The sequence below is a fragment of the Onychomys torridus genome, chromosome 18 (genome assembly GCF_903995425.1).
Source record: "Onychomys torridus chromosome 18, mOncTor1.1, whole genome shotgun sequence".
Lineage (NCBI taxonomy): Eukaryota > Metazoa > Chordata > Mammalia > Rodentia > Cricetidae > Onychomys > Onychomys torridus.
Genome location: NC_050460.1, coordinates 35,532,335 through 35,553,407, shown reverse-complemented (window position 1 = coordinate 35,553,407; position 21,073 = coordinate 35,532,335). Strand labels below are relative to the sequence as shown.

The following is a 21,073-nucleotide window of genomic DNA, read 5'->3' as shown; positions in this document are numbered from 1 at the left end:
TAAGCCAGACAAGCCCTTTCCTTCCCAACTTGCATTTTGGTCATGGTGTTTTGCCACAGCAATAGAAATCCTAACTAAGATGGTATGTATCCACTTATTTTCCCACCTAAATTTGTGGCATATCAAAAATTTTACAGCATGGCCCTTAGCTTTAGAATGTGAGCTGGCAGAGCAGGTTTTCCTCAGAGCAGTTCAAGTATCTGTCAACAGACCTCATTTGATATGCCTCATTGACCACAGCCTGCTGATGGGAGAATGAAAACACCAGGGAAAAGCCAAGGACACACTGAGTGTGTGCCCTGGCTGTTTGATTTTAATGTTATAAGCAGCTGGTAGCAAGATTGGCCAGATATAGAAGTATGAAGAGATTATGACAAGGTTTTCTGCCTTTCCCCAAAGAGAAGTTTTAACTCATCAGGAGAAGAAAAGGCTGGGGATAATGGAGAAGGAGAAAATACCATGCAGATTTGCTGGAAGCAGTACAAGCACACACACACACACACACACACACACACACACACACACACACGCACTAAAATACAGAAATGTTGAGAAAGGAGAGTGTGGCAGATGACCTCCTTGCATGCTCATAATCCCTCCCACAGAGACCACTGGAAACATTATGAATTTGTTTTGAAAATGGTTCCACAAACCCATAGAAAGTAGGTTTGAAATGAGGTGAAGAGGGCCTTCATTTGACTAACAAATCCAGAGGAAATCCATGAAGAAAAACTGCAGCTCAAAAATTTGTATACTGTTGCCACAAACACAAACTCTTTTACATAGATTTCCAGATTACAAGTGGCTATACAATGATTGGGACCTATTTTGACCTTGGATTCCAGCAGTGGTAGGTATAGAAAGATGACTTGGGACTTTTAGTAGCTAAGTGACCCACACAAATAATAGACTATATTTGCACACAATTTGTACTACTCCGTGAAAAAAATCTTTAACTTTTCAAAATATCAATCTCTGGCTGTCATTATAATGTCAAAAGATTTTCTTTGGATTCATTTCAAATGTGTATATCTTTCATGTATGAACAAAGAAGCCAAATCTCACAAAGGTCCCTGACACATGAAGAATAAGACTCATTTGTCCCTCTTGACTCATTATCTCAGGGTCATGCTGCCTTTGACAAATGCCTCCAGCCACCCATGACTATAACTGAAGCCACTGTGAACATTCATAAAGCCTATCCAATCCAGAAAACCCTCACGAGATAACTAAGTATATCAGCTGACCCACTGAGACTCAGGAATAGAGTATCAATTCCTAATGAGAATGCTTTTTCCATCTTAGCAAATTTGTTGAGGATTGATTTCCATAGAACGCACTGCTGAGATGAGTGGATTCTGGCCATGCTACACACCCTTAAAAAACACTTTAGGGGATATACAGAGACCATGAACTAAAAATATGAGCTTGAACGAATCTTCCTTAGTGTTAACCATCTCAGTGTTTAGTGACACAGAGTGACTACTATGCTATGGCCCTGATAAGTTCACTAAAGATAGTTCTATTCTAGTAGAGCTATGGATACCTAATGATCTTCATAAGCCATCATGCTATCTGCTGACTATATACTACACTCTTGGTGATCTTAGCTCCATGCTTTTCTCTCTAATATAGGAAGTAGAAGTTTTGAGAGTGGCTATCCTCATACTGATCTTCATCTTAGGAGAAATGTGTTTGATGTTTAACCTTTGGTATGATGCAAGCTGTAAGTTTTCCATCTAAATGTGTTATAAGACTGAAAAAATGGGTCTGGAGAGATGGCTCAGTGGGTAAAAACATGTGTTTTTCTTACAGAGGACTGGGTTCAGTTCCCAGCACCTTCATTGTCGTTCATAATCATTTGTAACTCCAGTTCCAGAAAATCTTCAAGCATCATGGACATATGCGGTGCAGGAATATATATGCAGGTAAGACATCCATACACATAAAATACAATTTTCAAAAACCTCTTAAAATAAAAAAATAAAGATCTAAAAGGTTGCTTGCTCCTCCTACATTGCCATAAGTATTTATCACAAATGGGTGGTGAATCCTGTCAAATAATCGACTGTATTTGTTAATAAAGTCATTTATTTTAATTATGTGATGAATTGAATTCACAGATATAATTCACTGTGGTCATAATTTTTTGTGCTTTTATATATTGTTAAATTTGACTTTATAATAATTTATTAATAATTTCCTGGCCTGTAGTCATGATGGATATTGGTCTGTAGGTTTCTTTCTTTAATATATCTTCATCTGGTTTTGATGTCAGGACAAAGTTGGCTACATAATAAGGTTGGAAATTGATCCTCCCTCCATTATATCTGAAAGAGTTTATTAGGAGTGTATATGATTTCCCTTTTGGGTATAGACAAGGTACCACTTTAAAATGAGAAATTATTATTTATTACCATCCTTACAAATGCCTCACTATTGCTGCCTTTGACTTAGCTCTAACTTTTCTTGTTACAGGCAGAACCTCATATCATTGATTTTGATTTTAATAAAGAGGTTTTAAAGCTATAAATGTTCCTTAAAGCAGATATCACATAAATTATGAATGCTATGAATGCTGTATTTTTATTATTTCATCAAAATGTTATCTAATTTCTTTCATGGTTTCTTTTTTGAGCTACAGAGTATGAAGAAATGTATTGTCTAATTTCTACTTATTGGAAGTTTTATTTTCATTTTATTCTGTTATGAGTGGACACTGAAAGCACTCTGAATGGCCAGAAGGTTGCTAAGTTTATGTAGGTTTTATTATGGTTGAAAACAGTGGTCATTTTTGGTAAGTGTGTACTTAAAAAAGAATGTCTAATTTGGGGTCGTTCAGCATAGTTCTCATAAATAGCAACTAGAACGAGGTGGTTGGTAGGATGCAGACCCTTTATGTCTTGGAGGTATTGTCCTAGCTTGTCCTGAGACTAAGTTAATAGACTCTCCTGCACTGCTTGTAGAATATTCATCTCCTACTTGTGAATATGTCACAATTTATCTCATGTTTAGGGAACACTTATAAGTAGACTCATATGCACGTATGAGTTTGGGGTATCCTTATGAACTAACATTTTCATCATGAGGGTCTACTCATCTTCACCTGTGCAATGCTTTCTCTTGCTATAGCTATTTGATCTGATGACCGTGTAACTGTACCAGCATCCTTATGCTATTTGTCTACTTCTTTTATGACTCAATTCCATGAAAGCTGATCAGCAGGAGAAGAGAAATGAGAAGATCTATTGCAGCAGAATGTAAATGAATGACCAAACATGTTCATTCTGGAGTGATGCCCCTCAGCACTGTTTACCCTTAAGTTTCTCCCGCTAATAGACACATTTTAGGACTGCACTTGCAACCTTTTAGAGGCTGTCATCACCAGTTTCTCTGGCTGTGTTTGGAGTGTGGTAGTATGAGGAATGTGTCATTTTCAGGATGGGTCTCATACTTCTTGATATGACGCTATCCTTTTCACTGTGGCATGGTATTCAATATGGTAGATATTATATGATATCTTTTGTTGAGTTAGAGCACAGCAAAGGAGATCGCTTCAAAAGCTGCTTTAGATTTAAAAAGCCCAGGATATTGGGTAACCACCATGAAAAGACAATCCCACTGCCCCAAACTTGCAGACCTACAATCCAAGAATGGAAAGCTTAACAAGGGATCCAACTCCTGGGGATGGACATCTTTCAGCATTTGTTCATAAGTTCAGAAAGCTAGGGTCAAGTTGGCAAATTGAAAAGGGATCAGAGGATACATTGGGAAAGAGAGAAACTGAATGGCAGCTCCCTTGAAGAATAATCAAATAAGAAGGAGCCCTTTAAGGAAATCCCCTCTATTTAAAAAAAAAAAAAAAATGAATGTAATTCTGAACTTGAAGAATGCTGACGTAGAACATTACCACATGTTGGCTGCTGTTGCCACTGGCATGCCACTGACTCTGTGAGATCTCTCTTCTAGGTTCTAGACCCCATCTCTAAAGGTACCAAATAGTTTATTTTAAATGACATAAAGCATTTTAAAGTGAGTAGTTAAAAACTAACTTAAGAATATACCCACTCCCTACCAACCCCATTGCTCACCTCTGCTGCTGTCCAAGGTAGTGTGAAGTCCATCATTGTTCCATCTACACAAACATTTCTCTTTATCAGCTCTACACCAACTTGAAGCAAATCCCCCAAATACTATCTTTTGCTGTCTGGTGTCAGCATACCCACATGATGCAAAGAGTCATTTAAAACCTGAGCTACTTCTTCAGCCATAAAAGCAAACATCAACTATGACCAGTCAATTTAAGTTCATTTTTCCTAAAAGGTTACTCTTACCATCCTGGAAGGAGCAATATCTGATAAAGCAACTGTGCAGTAGTGGTTTTTGGATGGACAGACAAATGACTGGATATGAGGCACTGGATGGATGGGTGGAGGGAAGGATGGATGAATGGATGGATGGATTGATTGATGGATGGATGGATAGATGGATAGATAGGGCACAGAACCTTTGGCTCCACCTAAGACAACTGAACTACATCATTAAAATGAAAGTGTTGGGGCTTAAGATATGGTTAATGGTTTAAGAGTACATACTACCACTGGAGAAGATCCAAGTTCCATTTCTAGAACCCAAGCCAGATGCGCACAGCCACCAATAATAGTTCCAGCTTCAGGGGATAAGATGACTTCTTTTGGCCTTTCTAGCCACTTACATTCACAAGTATATTTCTACACACAGACACATGGAGACATAATTTAAGTTTATTTTAATTAAAAAAAATACAAAGGGTAGTCTATGGATTTTGGAGGGAACATTATCTCAAAATCCCCAGTACCAGCATAAGAAGCCTCCCTTGAGTTGTTGGTCAGGAGAGTCCAAGAGACTTCCCCCAACCAGAAAAATATAGACTATTGATGTTGCCCTTCGTTTCTTTCTAGAACTTGAAAGAAAGATGATATTGTTGAAGATAAAACACACTTCAGACTCAAGACTTGGAAAACTCAAGCTGGAACAGACTGGGAAACCTCCTCCTTAAAGACTAGCTCTTACAGTGTATGAAACTGCTATGCAAGCTGCCAAGATTTAAAAAAAATAGCAATCAATAATCCTACCCATATGTAAAGCTTGTGAATGACAACAATGACTAGCATGGTGATATATACACAGAAATGCAATAGTGGTACTTCCATCTTGGAGTAACCAACAGCTGCCTAATTGTACTTAAGTCCCCCTCAATACAAAGGAACCCATGCCTAGTACTATAGACCTATGCAATTACCTGTGGCTGATGAGGTCACAGACTCTAGAGGAAACCTACTACTACTGCTTTCCTAAACCAAAATATTTTCTAACTTCATTCCAAATACCTAATCCTTATATTCACAGATAAGTATAGCTCTCTGGTATGTGAGATACCCAACTTCAACTGATACTTCTACAACACAGCCACAATACCTGAGGCTTAGAGAACACCATAGAAGAAGAAACAGAAAGATTGTAAGAGCCGCAGGACTAGTCTACTGAGAGATGGTGTTATATATATAACATATATATATATATATATATATATATATATATATATATATATATGACAAGGAAGCTCAACAACATGTGTGCTTAAACAAGACCAGCATAATGACAATCGTTGACATGCTAACTCGGATGGAGGGGATCTCACAAGGCTCCATTACTAGGCTAAGAACTATAGGCAATTGATGGTGGCTGGAAGAGAGAGAGAGAGAGATAGATAGATAGATAGATAGATAGATAGATAGATAGATAGATAGATAGAGATATTCAGTTTTCTCCAGAGACAAAAGCCTCAAAGGATTATCCAATTCCAAGTGGTCACCCCTGTACACATACATATAAACAACACTAACTACACTCCATAGGTTGCATTTATATACATACATATATAACAACAATTATTGAAGAAAGGCTTATGAGGGAGAACAGGAAAAATTGTAGTGGGGCAAAGAGGTGGGAATGCTGTAAATACAGTGTTCATGAAATCTAGACAAAATGTTTTAAGAAATAGCCTTTTATGATGTCTCAGTTTTTCTTGTGGATTTAATCTATTAGTCACTGATTTGACTTGGGTGTGGTTTGTGTCACACAGTTTTCATTTGCTAGAGGCTTGGTGCCAATGTGGTGATGGGAGAGATAAAGGGATCTTTAGGAAATGGGTGCTTTTAGAATGAGGCCCGTGGGGGCACCTTCCGATGGGACACACTCTTCCTGGAGGAATGCTTTTCCACTCTCAATGGACATTTCTTGAGAACAGTGATGATTAGAGGACCTGGATCCTCCCTTGAATCATACATGGCTCCTACCCTTAGAGGCTCACTTTCTATGCCATGCCATATTATAACATGGATAAAATGTTTTTGTCAGGTAACATTATGTCTTGGGACTTTCAGCCCCCTAATAATGAGCCAAACTCAACTCTTCTATTCATAATCTAATCAAACTCAGACATTTTGTTAGAATAACCCCAAATGACTGAGACATTCACCAATAACAAAAGCTGGTCCTGAGTACTGAGGAGGAAGAACACATAGATTATCATATCCTAGAGGCAGAATCAGAGGCTTTCTTCCCCACCAATCATAATCTAAGGCTGCAATGCAGGCCTGTCCAACAAGTTCTATGAGATGATGGTCATTTGTATAATTACCAAGGAAGCTATAGGGAAAGTACTTGTCCGCCAGAAACCCCTCCTTCCATAATCTGCCTTGTGTGATTTTCCACATGAAACTAATCTTATTATTTCCACCCTGCAACCCAACATGCCCAACTGAGGTCATTAGCACAGGCTCTGGCCAAGGAAGGCCTAGCAAAAGCCAAGGGACTAGGAAGTTCTCTTGGCTGTATCTAGCATGCCGGGGTGTTCTCCCCCATCAGGAATTTCCATGAAAATATTACATAACCTCCTACAGGACCTTGGGGCTGGGACAGGTTCTAAGAAAACACAGAGGAGGTGAGCACACAGTTGTAGGTTAAGAATAATAGCTTAGCAAGAAGGACTCTGAAGGCTTGTGGCGTGGGGACTCAAGGCAGCAGACAGACTTGCTTGCTTTCACGTCTAAGGCACTGGGCACAGTTGGTGGGGGATTCAGGGTCCTTTGTGGTGTTGACTGAATGGCTCCTAAGGTTTTCTATCCTCTCTCTCATTATCCCCTAAGGAGTTAAAGGGTGATTGCTCTCCTACTAAGTGCTCTTCTTCCTCTGAATCTATTCCTACAGATGCTCAACTCCACCTCCCGACAAAGAAAAGGCAGCTTGGTGACTAGCTAAACTTTATCCTTGTTTCCTGCCCTCGTGACTGAAGTGAACACCCATTACCCCAAGTGGCCCTAAAGTGTCTTCTGGTTAAAGATAAATTGGTACAATTCTAATCTCAAGTAGTCTCTTCCTTCAGGCAGAAGCAAATGGTTCAAATGTGTGCTCAGGAGTCAAATTGGGGGAATTGTTAGGAGATCACAGTTGAAGGCCCCTATTTAACAATATGTGTTTCTAGCATGCCACTGAGGCTGTTGTCCTCCCTAAGGGGCAAGTCTTTCAAGTTGCTTGTTGGAGAGCCTATAAGTTAGACACCAGATATATTGGAGGCAAGGTGTCACCCACTTGCGGAGGGGCTGAAGATTAAAAAGTGTCTCCCTTGGCCAGGTGGTGGTGGCGCACGCCTTTAATCCCAGCACTCGGGAGGCAGAGGCAGGCAGATCTCTATGAGTTCGAGGCCAGCCTGGGCTACAGAGTGAGTTTCAGGAAAGGAGCAAAGCTACATAGAGAAACCCTGTCTCAAAAAACCAAAAACAAACAAACAAAAAAAGCAAAAAATGTCTCCCCGTGTTGGTAAAACACTGTTCTCCAAAACACACTCATGGGGACTGTAACTCTGACTGTCCTCACTTATGCTAGCTCCTGCCACCCTCTACCTCTCTAACCTGGCTACTGGCTACTATTTGCTGCACTACACACACACACACACACACACACACACACACACACACACACACACACACATTAATCCCGTGTCTCACTGTCAGCTCACCAGATAAACCTCCAAATACTTTGACAGCACCTTTCTAAAGGCAAATGCTGGGATCACAGTAGGCAGATCTGACTCCTCCCTTGCCTCCAGTGGGTTGGAAGTACCCTGGGAAGGCCTTGCACTTTGGGCATGTCACAGGCTCATGAGCTGACCAACCAAGAGTTCACTACTCTGTTTGCCAGAGATTCTATCTTTGTTTCTGTGCCTGGCAGACACCAAAAATGTTGCACTTCTTGTGTGGATCTTCCTCTGGATTGTGAGGACAAAAGGATATTTATTTATCACCTACCATGTGCCAGATGTCCAGAAGTCCCATTCTGTGACCTCACAACCACCCTCTCAGGATGGATAAGTCCTTCCCATTTCATATATAAGGAAGTGGGCTTGAGATCCTTGCTCAAATATCATGTATGTGTAAGTTCATATCCTCTCATACACCAACTCTCATATGGCTTCTTGCAAGAACTGGTCAAGCAACCTTGACATAGGATGGAGTCTCCCATCTCAATGAACTCATCACAAGCTAGAAAGACCATGGCTAAAGTGTACTGAACTTACTTCATCTAGCTCTTAGCCCAGCTCAGCATACCAGCACACTGCAGAATGTCAATAATTTCCTCTCACAAACAGGATGTTAACTGGGAAGGCAGCTCAATGCTGCTGCTCAATACTCAGAAACATGACCGGAACACACTGCACCAGCTCCTTCAGGCCCACATTCAAAAGCAGTGTCTAGGGAACGTTACTGCTCTTCCCCCATGGTAATGTTAAAAGGATGAACACTTGAGAACCCTTTGCTTGCTCAGAACTAGATGATGAGTCTTATGGATGCCAAAAAATTAGTTGGAATAGAAATCAAGAGGGCCCCAGGAATCCCTTCAGCAAAGCAAGGATTATGTGATACATGAGGGAAAAAGGGGGGCATCAAACTCTATATGGGGGAAGGGGAGTCAGGGAATTTAGGATCTAGTGCTACCAATAGAATGTGTATACAGAGAGGATCAAATGCCAGAGTTAAAGAGAAGCCAAGGGTCTCTACTACAAACCTCCACTGATTGCCTCAGCTAAAGGGAAGCGCTGGCTGATCAAGGCAAGAAGATGGCCACTCTGTCTTCTGGATATTATACTGCACGAACTAGATTCTTCTCAGTAAATATGTGCTTGATTTCATTGGGAGTCTGTCTTCATTTCATACATGACAGTGAAGAAATTTGTATACATATTAACAAGAATGGCCAGAATGGGTCCATGGGCCTCAATGAATGGGCCTAGGGGCACCCTACCCTCGGCTACTACAGACTGTCACTTCATGAAGTGAGACAAGATTCTTCACCTCGTGAGGTTCCGTGAGACTTGAGTGGGAAAAATCTGATAAAGCACTCATTGGTGAAGTTGGTTAAGACCAATGCTCGGCAAGTGTTGGTCATCGCCCTCTGCAGTGGCATTCCTAGAAGACTCCCTAGAGAAATGCCTGGAGAGGGCATGGGAACACAGGGGAAAGGCAGTGGAAGGAGAGGGTTAGGTAGACAAAACGGCATGGGGAGGGGGTCCAGAGAAAGCAGAGGAAGACTGCCTGGGTTCTAGTCTCAGCCCTGCTCCCATGGAACTTTATCCTTCCAGAGAAGGTAGAGTAAGTAAGAGATGAGGAGAGATAGGGTGGGTGGACAGAAACATAAATGGAATTATCTGTTGCTCCAGCAAGTTGATATATGGCAACTAGATGGATGGATGGATAGATACATACATACATACATACATACATACATACATTTATACATACATACATAGAGATAGGGAAACATCTATTCTACAGTCATGGAGTGAGACATATTTAAAATCAGCTGTCTGGTTATGTTGATTCAGAAGTGCCCATGAGCTGATGTGAAGGTCACAGATAAACAGATAGGAACCACTTGGCACCATTTCCAGTCCAGGAAGTTACTGTACTTAAAGCTGGATATGAATTTTCCATGGACCCTGTGAGCCAAAGAATGTCTTTATCCCAGTTCTATAGCAAGAAGAGACATGAGTGAACAGTCTTGCCTAAAGCCTTGTGTGGCAATCACGAAGTCTGCCATTTCTATCCAAGAGAAAGATCAGCTGTGCCACTGAGCTTGAGACCAGTCCAATCATGAATAGGTAGGTTTTTCTCCTCCCCCTTACAACTCAGGGTTGACCTTTCAAAAGGAAAGAAGAAAGTGGAAAGGGAACGGCAGGAATAGAGCTGGGCACCTAGGTCTGCTCTATAACCCACAGGATTTTAACTTGCGCCTGGTTTTCTTCATTTTTGCATGGAGGGCATCTCTCACGCTTCATAATAAAATCCATGGATTTAATGAGGTAGTAAATGCAAAGCTGGCCATCATGGGTCCAGGAGTAGGTAGCTCTGTCTCTGCCTTTTTCTAGGATCTTAACTAGGAAACTCCATTGGGGATGTAGGTGATCTTAGCTTTTTTTTTTTTTTTTTTTTTTTTTTTAGCAATATTAGAAATATATTTTATTTTTAAAGAGAAAGTTGTAGATATTCAAGTCACACAATATCTATCAATCCTCAATGTGCACATCCTGATGAAACAATTGTTGTAGAAAATCTACCTCCTTCTCTCTCTCTCTCTCTCTCTCTCTCTCTCTCTCTCTCTCTCTCTTCTCTCTCCCCACCCTCATATCAAATCTCCACAGATCTCCAGTGCAGACTGCAGTACTTAGTAAGGCTTGTGTCTCTCCCCTGTTTGTCAGCCACTGAGGGTCGGTCCTAGCTATCAATACTATACCTGGAAATTCAGCAAAAGTAAGGACTAAATGGGAAATCATGAGCTGAACCCTTGGTGTGGTTCAATCTTAGTGAATCAGATTCGTGGATATTTCGACTATTCTAGAAATAAGATCTATACTGCCATCACATGTAACCCTCAATCACAGGCCACCTCTGGGTGACTCAGGCCTTCTGCAGGGTTGTGACTGATGCCCTTGGCCAGGCTCTTTGCTCAATGAAAGGGTGAGCTCAAAGCCCTCAGCTCAAAATACCATTGGACGACAGAAAGTACCAGTTGCTCTCAGCTGCTTTCTAAATCTGGCCCTGGGCTTCTCTGGTTTCACTTAGGGACCCAGTGGTGTCCCAACACACACTTAATACTCACTGTGCTGTGGGACACCAAAGATGAACGTGTGGGCAACCTCACCAGAGCCAATGTAACGGTAGTGGTGCCCAGCAGAGGTCACAACAGTATACCCTCAGCAGACGCTAGAGTCATTCAGCAATTACAATTTAATTTTGAAATGATCGTTCTTTAGAAACATCTCTATGGACACAATTTAGCCTTGAGAAAGTCAAACAAATGTCACTGGTGATGGAATAGGCACCGGAAACCACGATAGGGTTTGCTCTGGACAGACTGTTAAAGAGAAACTTCCGGGTGAGAACTGATCCTCGCTCGGAGGCAGCAGGCAAGAACTTGCTTTGGTAATGAATACAGATGATTTCTCAGCAAGAATTTTTGCATAACACATGATTATGCTCCTGATAAAGAGACTGAGTGTTCTGGGCAAATTAAAGAAGCCAACTCTATCTGTAGAAGCAAGAGCTGATAAAGCCTTTCTGGAAAAGCTTAGCAACTGAGGTCACCCAAGTTCAATGTCATGCTTTACCTTGGCATTTGAAAAATTCAAAGGGGCCCAGCAGAGCTGCAAATTCCTCTTAGCCCCATTGCTCCATGTTTCACAGCCCCAGCCAGATAAGTCTTCTGAGCAAAATGACCAGGCAGTATTCCTGCATACCCTTGCTAGTCCACAAAATTCTCCACACAATTCAAAAGCATCTGTGAAGACCAGGGTTGCTCCAGCCTCCTGCCTGAACTGTGTTTACACTTTCTAATGACCTGCTGCTGTGGGAGCCATCTGTACAGTTTCAAGTTGTACTGGCTTGGATGAGAATGGCCCCCATAAGGTCGGCCGTGTGTTTGAATACTTGGTCCCCAGTTGGTGGACCAGTTTGGGGAGGATTAACAGGTGTGGTCTTGGTGGAGGAGGTGTGCCACTGGATGCTGGCTCTAAGTTCTCAAAGGACTTGCACCATTTTCATTTTCAGTATTCTCTCTGAATCCCTCTTGAGGATCAAGATGTGAGCTCTCAGCTTCCTTTGCTCTGCCGTCATGGACTCTAGCCCCCTGAAACCACAAGCCCCATTAAACACTTCTTTTCGACATACCTTTGGTCTTAGTGTCTATTGTCACAGCAATAGAAAAGAAACTAAGACACGGGTATCATGTCTCTGCTCATCCCTACAACTCTAGGATGATAACCTCTCCTTTCCCAATAGCGTGAACCAGTAATGATGAAAATAGCCCCACACGTCAAGTTTTAAATCTATATAACCTGGGCATTTCATTACTAACAAAATATTGTTTTTAAATAGTCCCAAATGCAAAAACAGGGCCAGGAAGAAAAAAAAAGCATAGTTTATTGTAACATTATTTATAAAAAAAAAAAAAACTAGAAACTACTGAAATAACCACCTATGAAGGAAATTGTGAAACAAATTGTGTTAACTTAATCTACAAAATAGTGTGCAACCACTGAGGAGATGTGGAAGGACCCAAAGTGGCTACAGCTAAACCACAGATATAGTATGATCCCTCAGTGTTTGTCAAAACACGGTGCATCTGCAGCTATGAAGGTGCGTGTATGCATGCCGTGAAGATGGGGAGGGCAAGGGGCAAAGGAGTTAAAGGCTTGCTCTTTACACACAGAACAGGGAGAGGACAACAGAAGCTGCTGTTTATGATTCACTATTCTGTGCTATCTGACTCTTTTACAGTGAAATGTATTCTAGTTCTGCTTATGTGCAGGAATGTAAGTTTTAAGTAATGAAAGGCCATTAAAGGGTGTATACAGCTCGTATAAGCCAACAGCTGGCGAATGCTGTAGTTTTTAGTGAAACTGATCACCGAGCTTGACGTGTCCTCAATATTGCAACAACCCAGGCTGTGAACATTTCCGGGGGCTTGGTGTTGAGCCTTGCTTTTTCTAGCCTATTCATCCTCCTCTGCTTGTCTCTAGAGAATTCCTAAGCATTTTTCGTATGACATGTGACTGAGCACCATACAAGCTGATTTATTTCTATAATTGCTCTGTCATGTCTCAATGACCAAAGGAATTTTATTTAACTTCATCTAGTGTCTCATGATATATATGTATATATATGTGTGTGTGTGTGTGTGTGTGTGTGTGTGTGTGTGTGTGCGCGCGCGCGCGCGCGCGCGCGCGCACGCGTGTGTATGCTTAATACGTATAGAGACATATTAGAAACAAAGGCACTGTCTTGATCACACTGAGTACCCAGGATGGCTAAAAATAGTAGTTTCTCCATGCTAAATAAAAAAAAAAATCCTTGAATTAAAATGTAAGTTGAATTATGTTTTTTATTCCTTTTCTCTCTTTAAAGCAACTAATGAGAAATTTGATACACCAAGTGGATCCTTCAGAACGTTACCAGAATTCGGGCCACAGCCATGACATGGAGAGCCGAAGCAGCCCCGACCTCTGTGGCCACCCCAGCTCCACCCCTCCGGGAACATGATCTGGGAGACTCACCACACTGATTCCGTCATTGAGCAGGGCTTCCCCAAAGATCATCATGTAAAGCTGCTCATTCACACGTGCCTCCTCAAACACAGCCAGCACCGCCACAGGGTCCACCGCCGAGATCAGGCTACCAAACAGCAGATTCTGCAGCAGGTTGATGTCACCAAGGCCGAAGGCCTTGATCTGGCAGACGAAGTAGAGGGAGAGACCAATACCAAAGGCATTGATCAGGGCCCCCAGACCTGCCCACCACAGGATGGAGCCGATGTTCTCAAAGAAGGGCCGTGTGGGCATGAAGTAGCCGCTCTCGAGCACGATGGGTGGAAGGAGATACAGGAAGTAAATGCTCGAATCCATGACTGGAGGCGACTTGTGATGGGTGCCAAAGATGATGCTACCCACCAGCGCACCCACGATGATGAGGAGGCAGCTTTCTGGCATGAGGTGGGGTAGCTTGTGGTAAAGGTGGAAACCTGGGAGCAGAGAAGACAGGATAATCATCTTTGCCTATGAACCAGGCAAGGTCTAGAGTCAGGAAGGTGGGACAGTGGATGAGGAGCTGGCACCTTCAAGTCGGGCATCCCATCTGCTGCCGGAACTTGGCGGTTTCGCATAAGATCAGGTACCATCAGTAGCGCCAGTCACAGCTTACAGGCTCACTCCTTCCCTGCTTCCAGATTGTTATAAGGGTCCCAGAGGGCACACAAGGGAGAAGGAGAGAAGTGGGTGAAAAGTGTGCACTCATGCACAACCCAGTGCATAGCTCAGGCACAGTGTGACCGGCCCCCAGATCTCTTCTTGTCCTACACTTATTCCACATCATAGGAATGACACTTCTTTATTTTGTCTCCCCTTCTTAACTAACAATGTTGCCAACTGGACCCGTGGAAGAAGGCAATAGAGCCAACAGTCCCCCGTCACTTTTGCTAATTATGTAGTCAACCCAGATTTCCTCAATCACTGTTCTCATTATCTGTCCCTGCAGTCCATCCCTTTCTCTCCGGAATGTCTACATCCGGGGCCTTTATTTAGGTCCCCTACATTTCTCATGCTACTGCTTGCCTAGCTCTCTTTAACTCTTCTACAGTTTGGATCTTAAACGTCCCTCCAAAATCCATTCGTCTGCTCATGTCTAAGGACATGCTAGACATTTACTGACAACACCTTTGCACCTGTAAAGTCCCAAGAGCAGCGCTTCCTGGCACAAGGCATGCCCAAGCTCAAGCCAGTCAACATTCTAGCGTTAGTGGGTGAGGGACACACCACACCCGCTCCTAGCTGAGGAGCTATCAAAAGTCAGGGGCTGCTAGGGGAAAGGAGAGTGGGTTTTCTTTAGGGGTGTGGGCCCTGGTGGACTGGCTCCAGTGGGTGGCCCCAGGCCCATGCACTAGTTGGACTCCATGGATTATAAAAAGGAAAAAAAAAAAATGAAAAGAGTACATGAAGTTGGGAAGTAGTCTCAGGAATATCCAGGAAGAGTTGGAAGAGGAGAGTGGGGAGGTGAATATGATCAAAAGGCTATACATGCATGCAAGAAATACTAAAAGAATAGATAAAATGGGGGAAATCGTAATTATCAATCCTGGTGTCACTTTGTGTAAATACATACTACAAAGGGGAAGAAGCATGTTTAGGGATATTTCAGAACTTGTAATAAATTCTGCTCTGATCCTAAGCCAAAATGCATTTAAGTTTTATTTCATATATAGAATTCATGTTAACACCTCAAACAGCAATTTTCAAGTCAGGCATCCAAACCCAACACAATTCAAAGCCGGAGGAATTTGACGTGTTTAGGGATGATGATAGGAAAATACCGCAAGTCTTTGTTTTCTATCAAAATCACTGCATTTCTGTAAAATCAGAAACCTCCCATCAGAAACTTTCGTGTGTAAGGCACAGCACTGTGCATCAGCAAGTACAGCTGTCTCCAGTAAGAACCCAACATCCCAGGCAGTGTTCCCTGTGTGAGCAGCTGTGCACACACTGTGTGCTCACAACCAAGACTGTGTGGAAGCCTTGTGGTGCAACACGGTCAAGCACAAAGACACACTGACCTCATTACACATTTGATTTTTGGATTGATTGTTGGCCAGATTTTCAGAAATCTTCTTGGCTATTGTTGTTGCTAAATTTTTTATAACCCTACATTCCACCGTACGACCATGGGTGAGGTTGTAAGCCATGGTTTAAGAAGCTGTGTTCTCCAACCCTGGGTATTTTATCATCTCACTTCCACCTAAGATGTGGAAGGCACTCCAGAGCACTGCATAGATTTTAAACTAACAGCGTTTAAGCACTCTTCTGTCAAGAACAGTGTACTACTGAATTTAATGAGGTAGAAAACCAAAGATAGGAATTATACTGCATCCCCTACTGTTGGCAAAATTTTAACAGTAAGACATGAATGAGAAGACAGAAATAGTATGACACATGAGACTTCAGTAAAATGTACATGAAGTAGTCTATAAAGACAAAGACATCAGAACTCAGTGAATCATCATGGGGTTCCTCAAGCCACACTTCCTACCCCAAGTGCATCCATCCTTCAGTAGAGCCAGTCAAAATCCTTTGCAAGCAGGCCACTTTCCTGGCTTGTTGCTCTGTTTTCCCTGCTTAAAATATCCTTTTTCTTTGTCTTTAGGCTCTGCTCAGAATTTGAGGCTAAGCCTTTCCGACTCCTCACCAGAGGAATTAATATGTCTTCCTCAAAAATTAATGTGTCTTATCAAAACAATTTATCTCTACAATGCTTGTTTAGTAACAGTGATCCTTATCTCCTACTTTTGTGCATGACTTATCTGTACTAGTCTGTAAATTCCCCCAAAATTAAGTAGATGATTTACATCATTATATTGCTTAGCAATTTACATCATTACATTGCTTAACAAATATCAACAGCTAAATCTGTGTGATAGCTGGGTCTAAAAGTGTACGAATGAATGAATGAATGAATGAATGAATGAATGAATGAATGAATAAATAAATAAATAAATAAAATAAATAAATAAATAAATGGGCTAAATGGTCATCAGAGATGCTTTGCATATGGAAGGAAACTGGGCACCTTGGAAAATGGCTAAGATATGGATAGTTACATAATAAAATAAGGAACATTTTAGATTGAGGAGAGCATCAAGACTAGGGGGAAAAAAAGTAGGAATGATCCTAGCAGACACTTGAGACACTTTGCTGCCTCATTGAGAAATGTCACCTGCCTTAAACAAGGTATGAACTGGGAAGAGTAAAAGCTGGAAGATGGTTTTGTATCATATAAGAGAGAGCTTGACTTTTAAATTAACTGAGGTAGATTTCTTTCCAGAGGCTATGGGGAACTAGATAATGTCTCTTTGGAGCATTTTATATATTTAGCTGTATAAAAAGAAGATATGGGTTTCCTTCAGCACTATTTTGAAATGATCTAGTGTATATACATATATATATCTATACATATATACATAAATATATCTATGTATATAAGTGTGTGTCTGTGTCTCTCTCTCTCTCTCTCTCTCTCTCTATATATATATATATATATATATATATATATATAGAGAGAGAGAGAGACATATATGCATGTATATATGCAGGTTGATACAGTTGAGCATAATTATCCCCAAAGGATGTCACTGATACTCTCAGTTAGACTTCACGAGTGTCAAGATCAGTTCAAGACCTTCTAAAGCCTGGATTCTCAGTTTTCTCATCATAACTTTTTTGACCTCCTTATTTTCATCTCCACCTTCCTTATTTTTGTCTTTCAGTTAGTGTTAATCAAACTTAACTTCTAAACTATGCAATGGATGTTGAAGAGCCTGTGTGTTTTCTCGGGACCTATGGTTTGCCATTCTGGCTCCATTCCCTTGAACTGAGGTTCTTGAAATGGATCTACCTGCCTTAAGGTAAAATGGGCCTGCAGAGCTGTGGCACCAACAGGCCACATGCTTGTCACACTTCAATAGGAAGGACTTAATGCATTCTACACTTTAAATCATTGTCCCCTTTCATGAAGGACAGCAGAATCCCAAAGTCAGTCACTTTAAACTTTTAGAACCCCAGGGCTTGAAAAGGAAATGCAAAGAAACACTAAAGTCCTGGGAAATGGGAGAGAACCTTCAATGCTAGTATTCCCAGTGGGTCCAGGAACAGTTCCCATAACATTCCAAGAAGTTTGATGGAACCAAATGATAACTCACAAAGCCAGAAGTGACTTTAATACCTTTGTTCTATAGTATCTATGTGTTATAGTTCATAGTTAGGTATTTAAAAGGAATGGAGAGCATTTTGATATTTTCCCATCAAAGTGCCTACCAGTGAGTTCTAGGTTCACCTCTTATCCTGGTTAAACTACATCCCTTAAGGTCCAAACCATCTGTTTCCAGGTACTGCATGTGTACTCCACAAATGTGCCTGAATGAATGAGAAATAATATGCGATGGTGATAATAAGGATTAAAATTATGTTATTATTCAGAACCTATAATCTGAATACTCATAGTCATTCTTTAAATATTAAAGTTTAGAAACCACCATAGTTACCATCATCTTTACTATTATTACTATTTATCTCTCAGTAAATAAGCCATCATATTATACAGAATGTCAGGCATAATATTTGGCATATAACATGCATTTAATAAATACACCTCTTTTCTTTTCAGTTCTCAAATGCTTATGGAGTACAGACTTATCTAGATTCCTGAAGACTAGCAATTCTAAAATCATTTTTGAATAAGTATGTTCCAACTGATAATCTCCAACAGTAATTTTCCTTTCTGAAATTGTACTGAATTACATCATCATGAAAATCACTAACATTTAACTGAGAGTCCCTTGAACAAAAGTGTCCCCCATAGTCTCCTCACTATTTCCTGATAGTGAATTCTGAACAAGTGCAATACATCTAAATAACAATCAACACCTTATGCAAATGTTAAAAAAAAAAGATAAATTGGACCCTCCCTTGCTTCTAGGTGTCTATCAATAGATAAAGGGGCCAGCTGGTCAGCAAAAGGTCTGTATTCTAAGTACCCAGACAACTTCAGCTGTTGCTAACCAGAGAGAGGAAAGCTTTGGGAGAGGGATAAGTAGGGACAAATAATACTCCCCATTGTTTACAACTGGCACAGAAGTGTCATGGGAGACAACTATGAAAATTCTCATTATTCGTCTGGCTAAATGAAAGTTGCTAGACCCTGCTCTGGCCTGAGCACAATATTCACTTAGAGAGCCAGTTTAGTTTCCTCAAATACTCCTTTAAAATGATGTATGCTTTGTATAAGCTAACCATTCAGCAAATCGCAAGAGATTTCTTCCAACCAACCCTTTCCATTCCATTTTAATACCTTCACAGCTTAATACAAAATACAAAGCTGCTTTAAAGAGGTACCTGAGTACACCTGAGGCCTCCAGCCCACGGGAAGGAAGGAGTTATTACATAGATAGACAAGAGCCCATAAATATTCACTACACATGGCTCAATCTACATTCCGCATCTGTCATATATATGTATATATATACATATATGTATGCATATGAAAATAAAAATGTTTGAAGATTCTACATCAATAAGACAATCTGTGCACTCAAATTATCTACAGTTCATCATAGGCAAAGGCAATATTATATGCAGTAACTGACAAAATTGTATGGATTTCCTACATTGGAATGAGCTGTTTTCAGGAGAGAAGGGGCGGCAGATTGGTCGTAGAATGTGAATCACTGCTGTGGCTTGTGGATGGAGAGCACCTGACTTGAACTTAATCCATTTGCTTCGGCTCACTTCCATTTACAAAGGAAAGCAGAGGTGGCCAGCATTTGAGTTAGGAGGAAAGCCATACTTTACCTGCAGATATTGTCTCACATACCCCACCCCACATTGCTGGGGTGTGAGAGTTGCCTGTTGTTACTTTCTCCTGTCTCCTGTCACTTCCCAAGAAACCTGGGTCTCTCAGAAGGAATAAACAACTAAAGGTATTGACAAATTACAGTCCATGGCTAGGAATGAAGGCAGGCCATTTTGTACAAAGAAATATTATTATTTCTCTGGCATTTCCCAAGCTCTGGACACTTTACATTTTACATTTTTTAAAACATAGAGCATGAGATTTTTACATGACAGATAAGTCACATGGTTGTGTTCTTGAATTACAAATTCCAAACAATGAAGGGCGTAGAAGTATGCATTTAAATTTCAACACAATCCTGAAGCATTAAAAAGCCATGACTTTCTCTTGATTTCAGGGACTATAATTTTAATGCACCACAAGTAACAATTAATATCTACTTAACCCATGGTCTATTTATAAGAGAGTTTCATATGTGATACTTCAGATAAGATACATTCCCCCCTTAAACATATATTGAGAACTTACCGATCTTTGCAAGAGATGCAAGCAATATCCAGAGGGTGACCTCATAGGGAATTTGAACATAGTCATAATCCAGTTCAAACACAGATATCCGTTCATCAGGGTCTGAGCTGGAAGCAGCAAACCGAGCATCAGGTGCCTGTTGGGCAGTGGAATTTGAGGATTCGTTCACATACGATGATGCTTCCGAAAATGCAAGGACCATCAGCCATAGCAACCAGCTCCAAGAACCGAAAGCCGTATGCACTGCAAGACCCATGCCTGTGGGTCTCTTACTATATACACCTGGAGGCTGATGTGTGCCATACATCTGAGACAGGGCAGGTTTCCAGCCGCATTACCCGGATGAGAGGTAATATATGTGCAATCCAGAAGTCATTCCCAAACGAGTCCAGTTTGATGATTCTGCAGGTACATGCTTTCAAATCTTAATATCTGTCAATTCAGGCAGCTCAGCTTCTTGATCAAATAAATGTAGGTTTCCAATGGGATCTACCTGCAGGACCTTCCTCTGATTGTGAATTGAAGAGAAATCTACGAAGAGAAATCCCTCTTCATTCAAAGCTGTTTCCTCACTCATTGAACACCGGCTTCATCTTGCCAGTGTAAATTGGAAAGGATACTCATTCCGTGAATCACTGAAGTCCTTTAATAAGGAAGGGAATCCTTCCTGCCCTATTGGATCCTAGGAAGGAGTCACCTGTAGTGTACCTGATCCTCCACACCTCCCGCTTCTGTCTCACCTGTTTTGAACCGGTCAAAGCTGCAGGTAGCTCTTGATCCACACTTAATTATTTGCTTTGCTTTGATTTTTGTGATGAAATGCTTGCTCTGAAGATTCTTGGCAGGCTACGCTACTGACACCTAGTGGGCACCTGCAACATGGCACCCTTTGGGAGTTGGTGAAGACAAGTTGCTGACCTTGGGAGTTAGCATCCAAACCAAGCCATGAGGTCTGTCCTGGAAGACCTATCAGACAGTCTTCATAGACAAGGGAAGCGGAAGCAAGGCAAGGACCAGGGAAATAATGAACGCTGAATTTCCTGGCCAATAATGTATGGAAG

General features: G+C 41.3%; 1 protein-coding gene across 1 annotated transcript in view; it reads right to left on the bottom strand.

Moving 5' to 3' along the window:
- Slc9a4 (solute carrier family 9 member A4) overlaps positions 1–20,818 on the bottom strand; it is a 54,244-nt gene extending 33,426 nt beyond the window's left edge. The window contains exons 1-2 of the mRNA XM_036168463.1: positions 20,013–20,818; positions 13,649–14,112 (exon numbers count right to left, since the gene is read on the bottom strand). Coding sequence (XP_036024356.1) covers positions 13,649–14,112; positions 20,013–20,319 — 771 coding nt within the window. The 5' untranslated portion in view covers positions 20,320–20,818. The remainder of the gene's footprint in view (positions 1–13,648; positions 14,113–20,012) is intronic.
- Between the last annotated feature and the right edge of the window lie 255 nt (positions 20,819–21,073).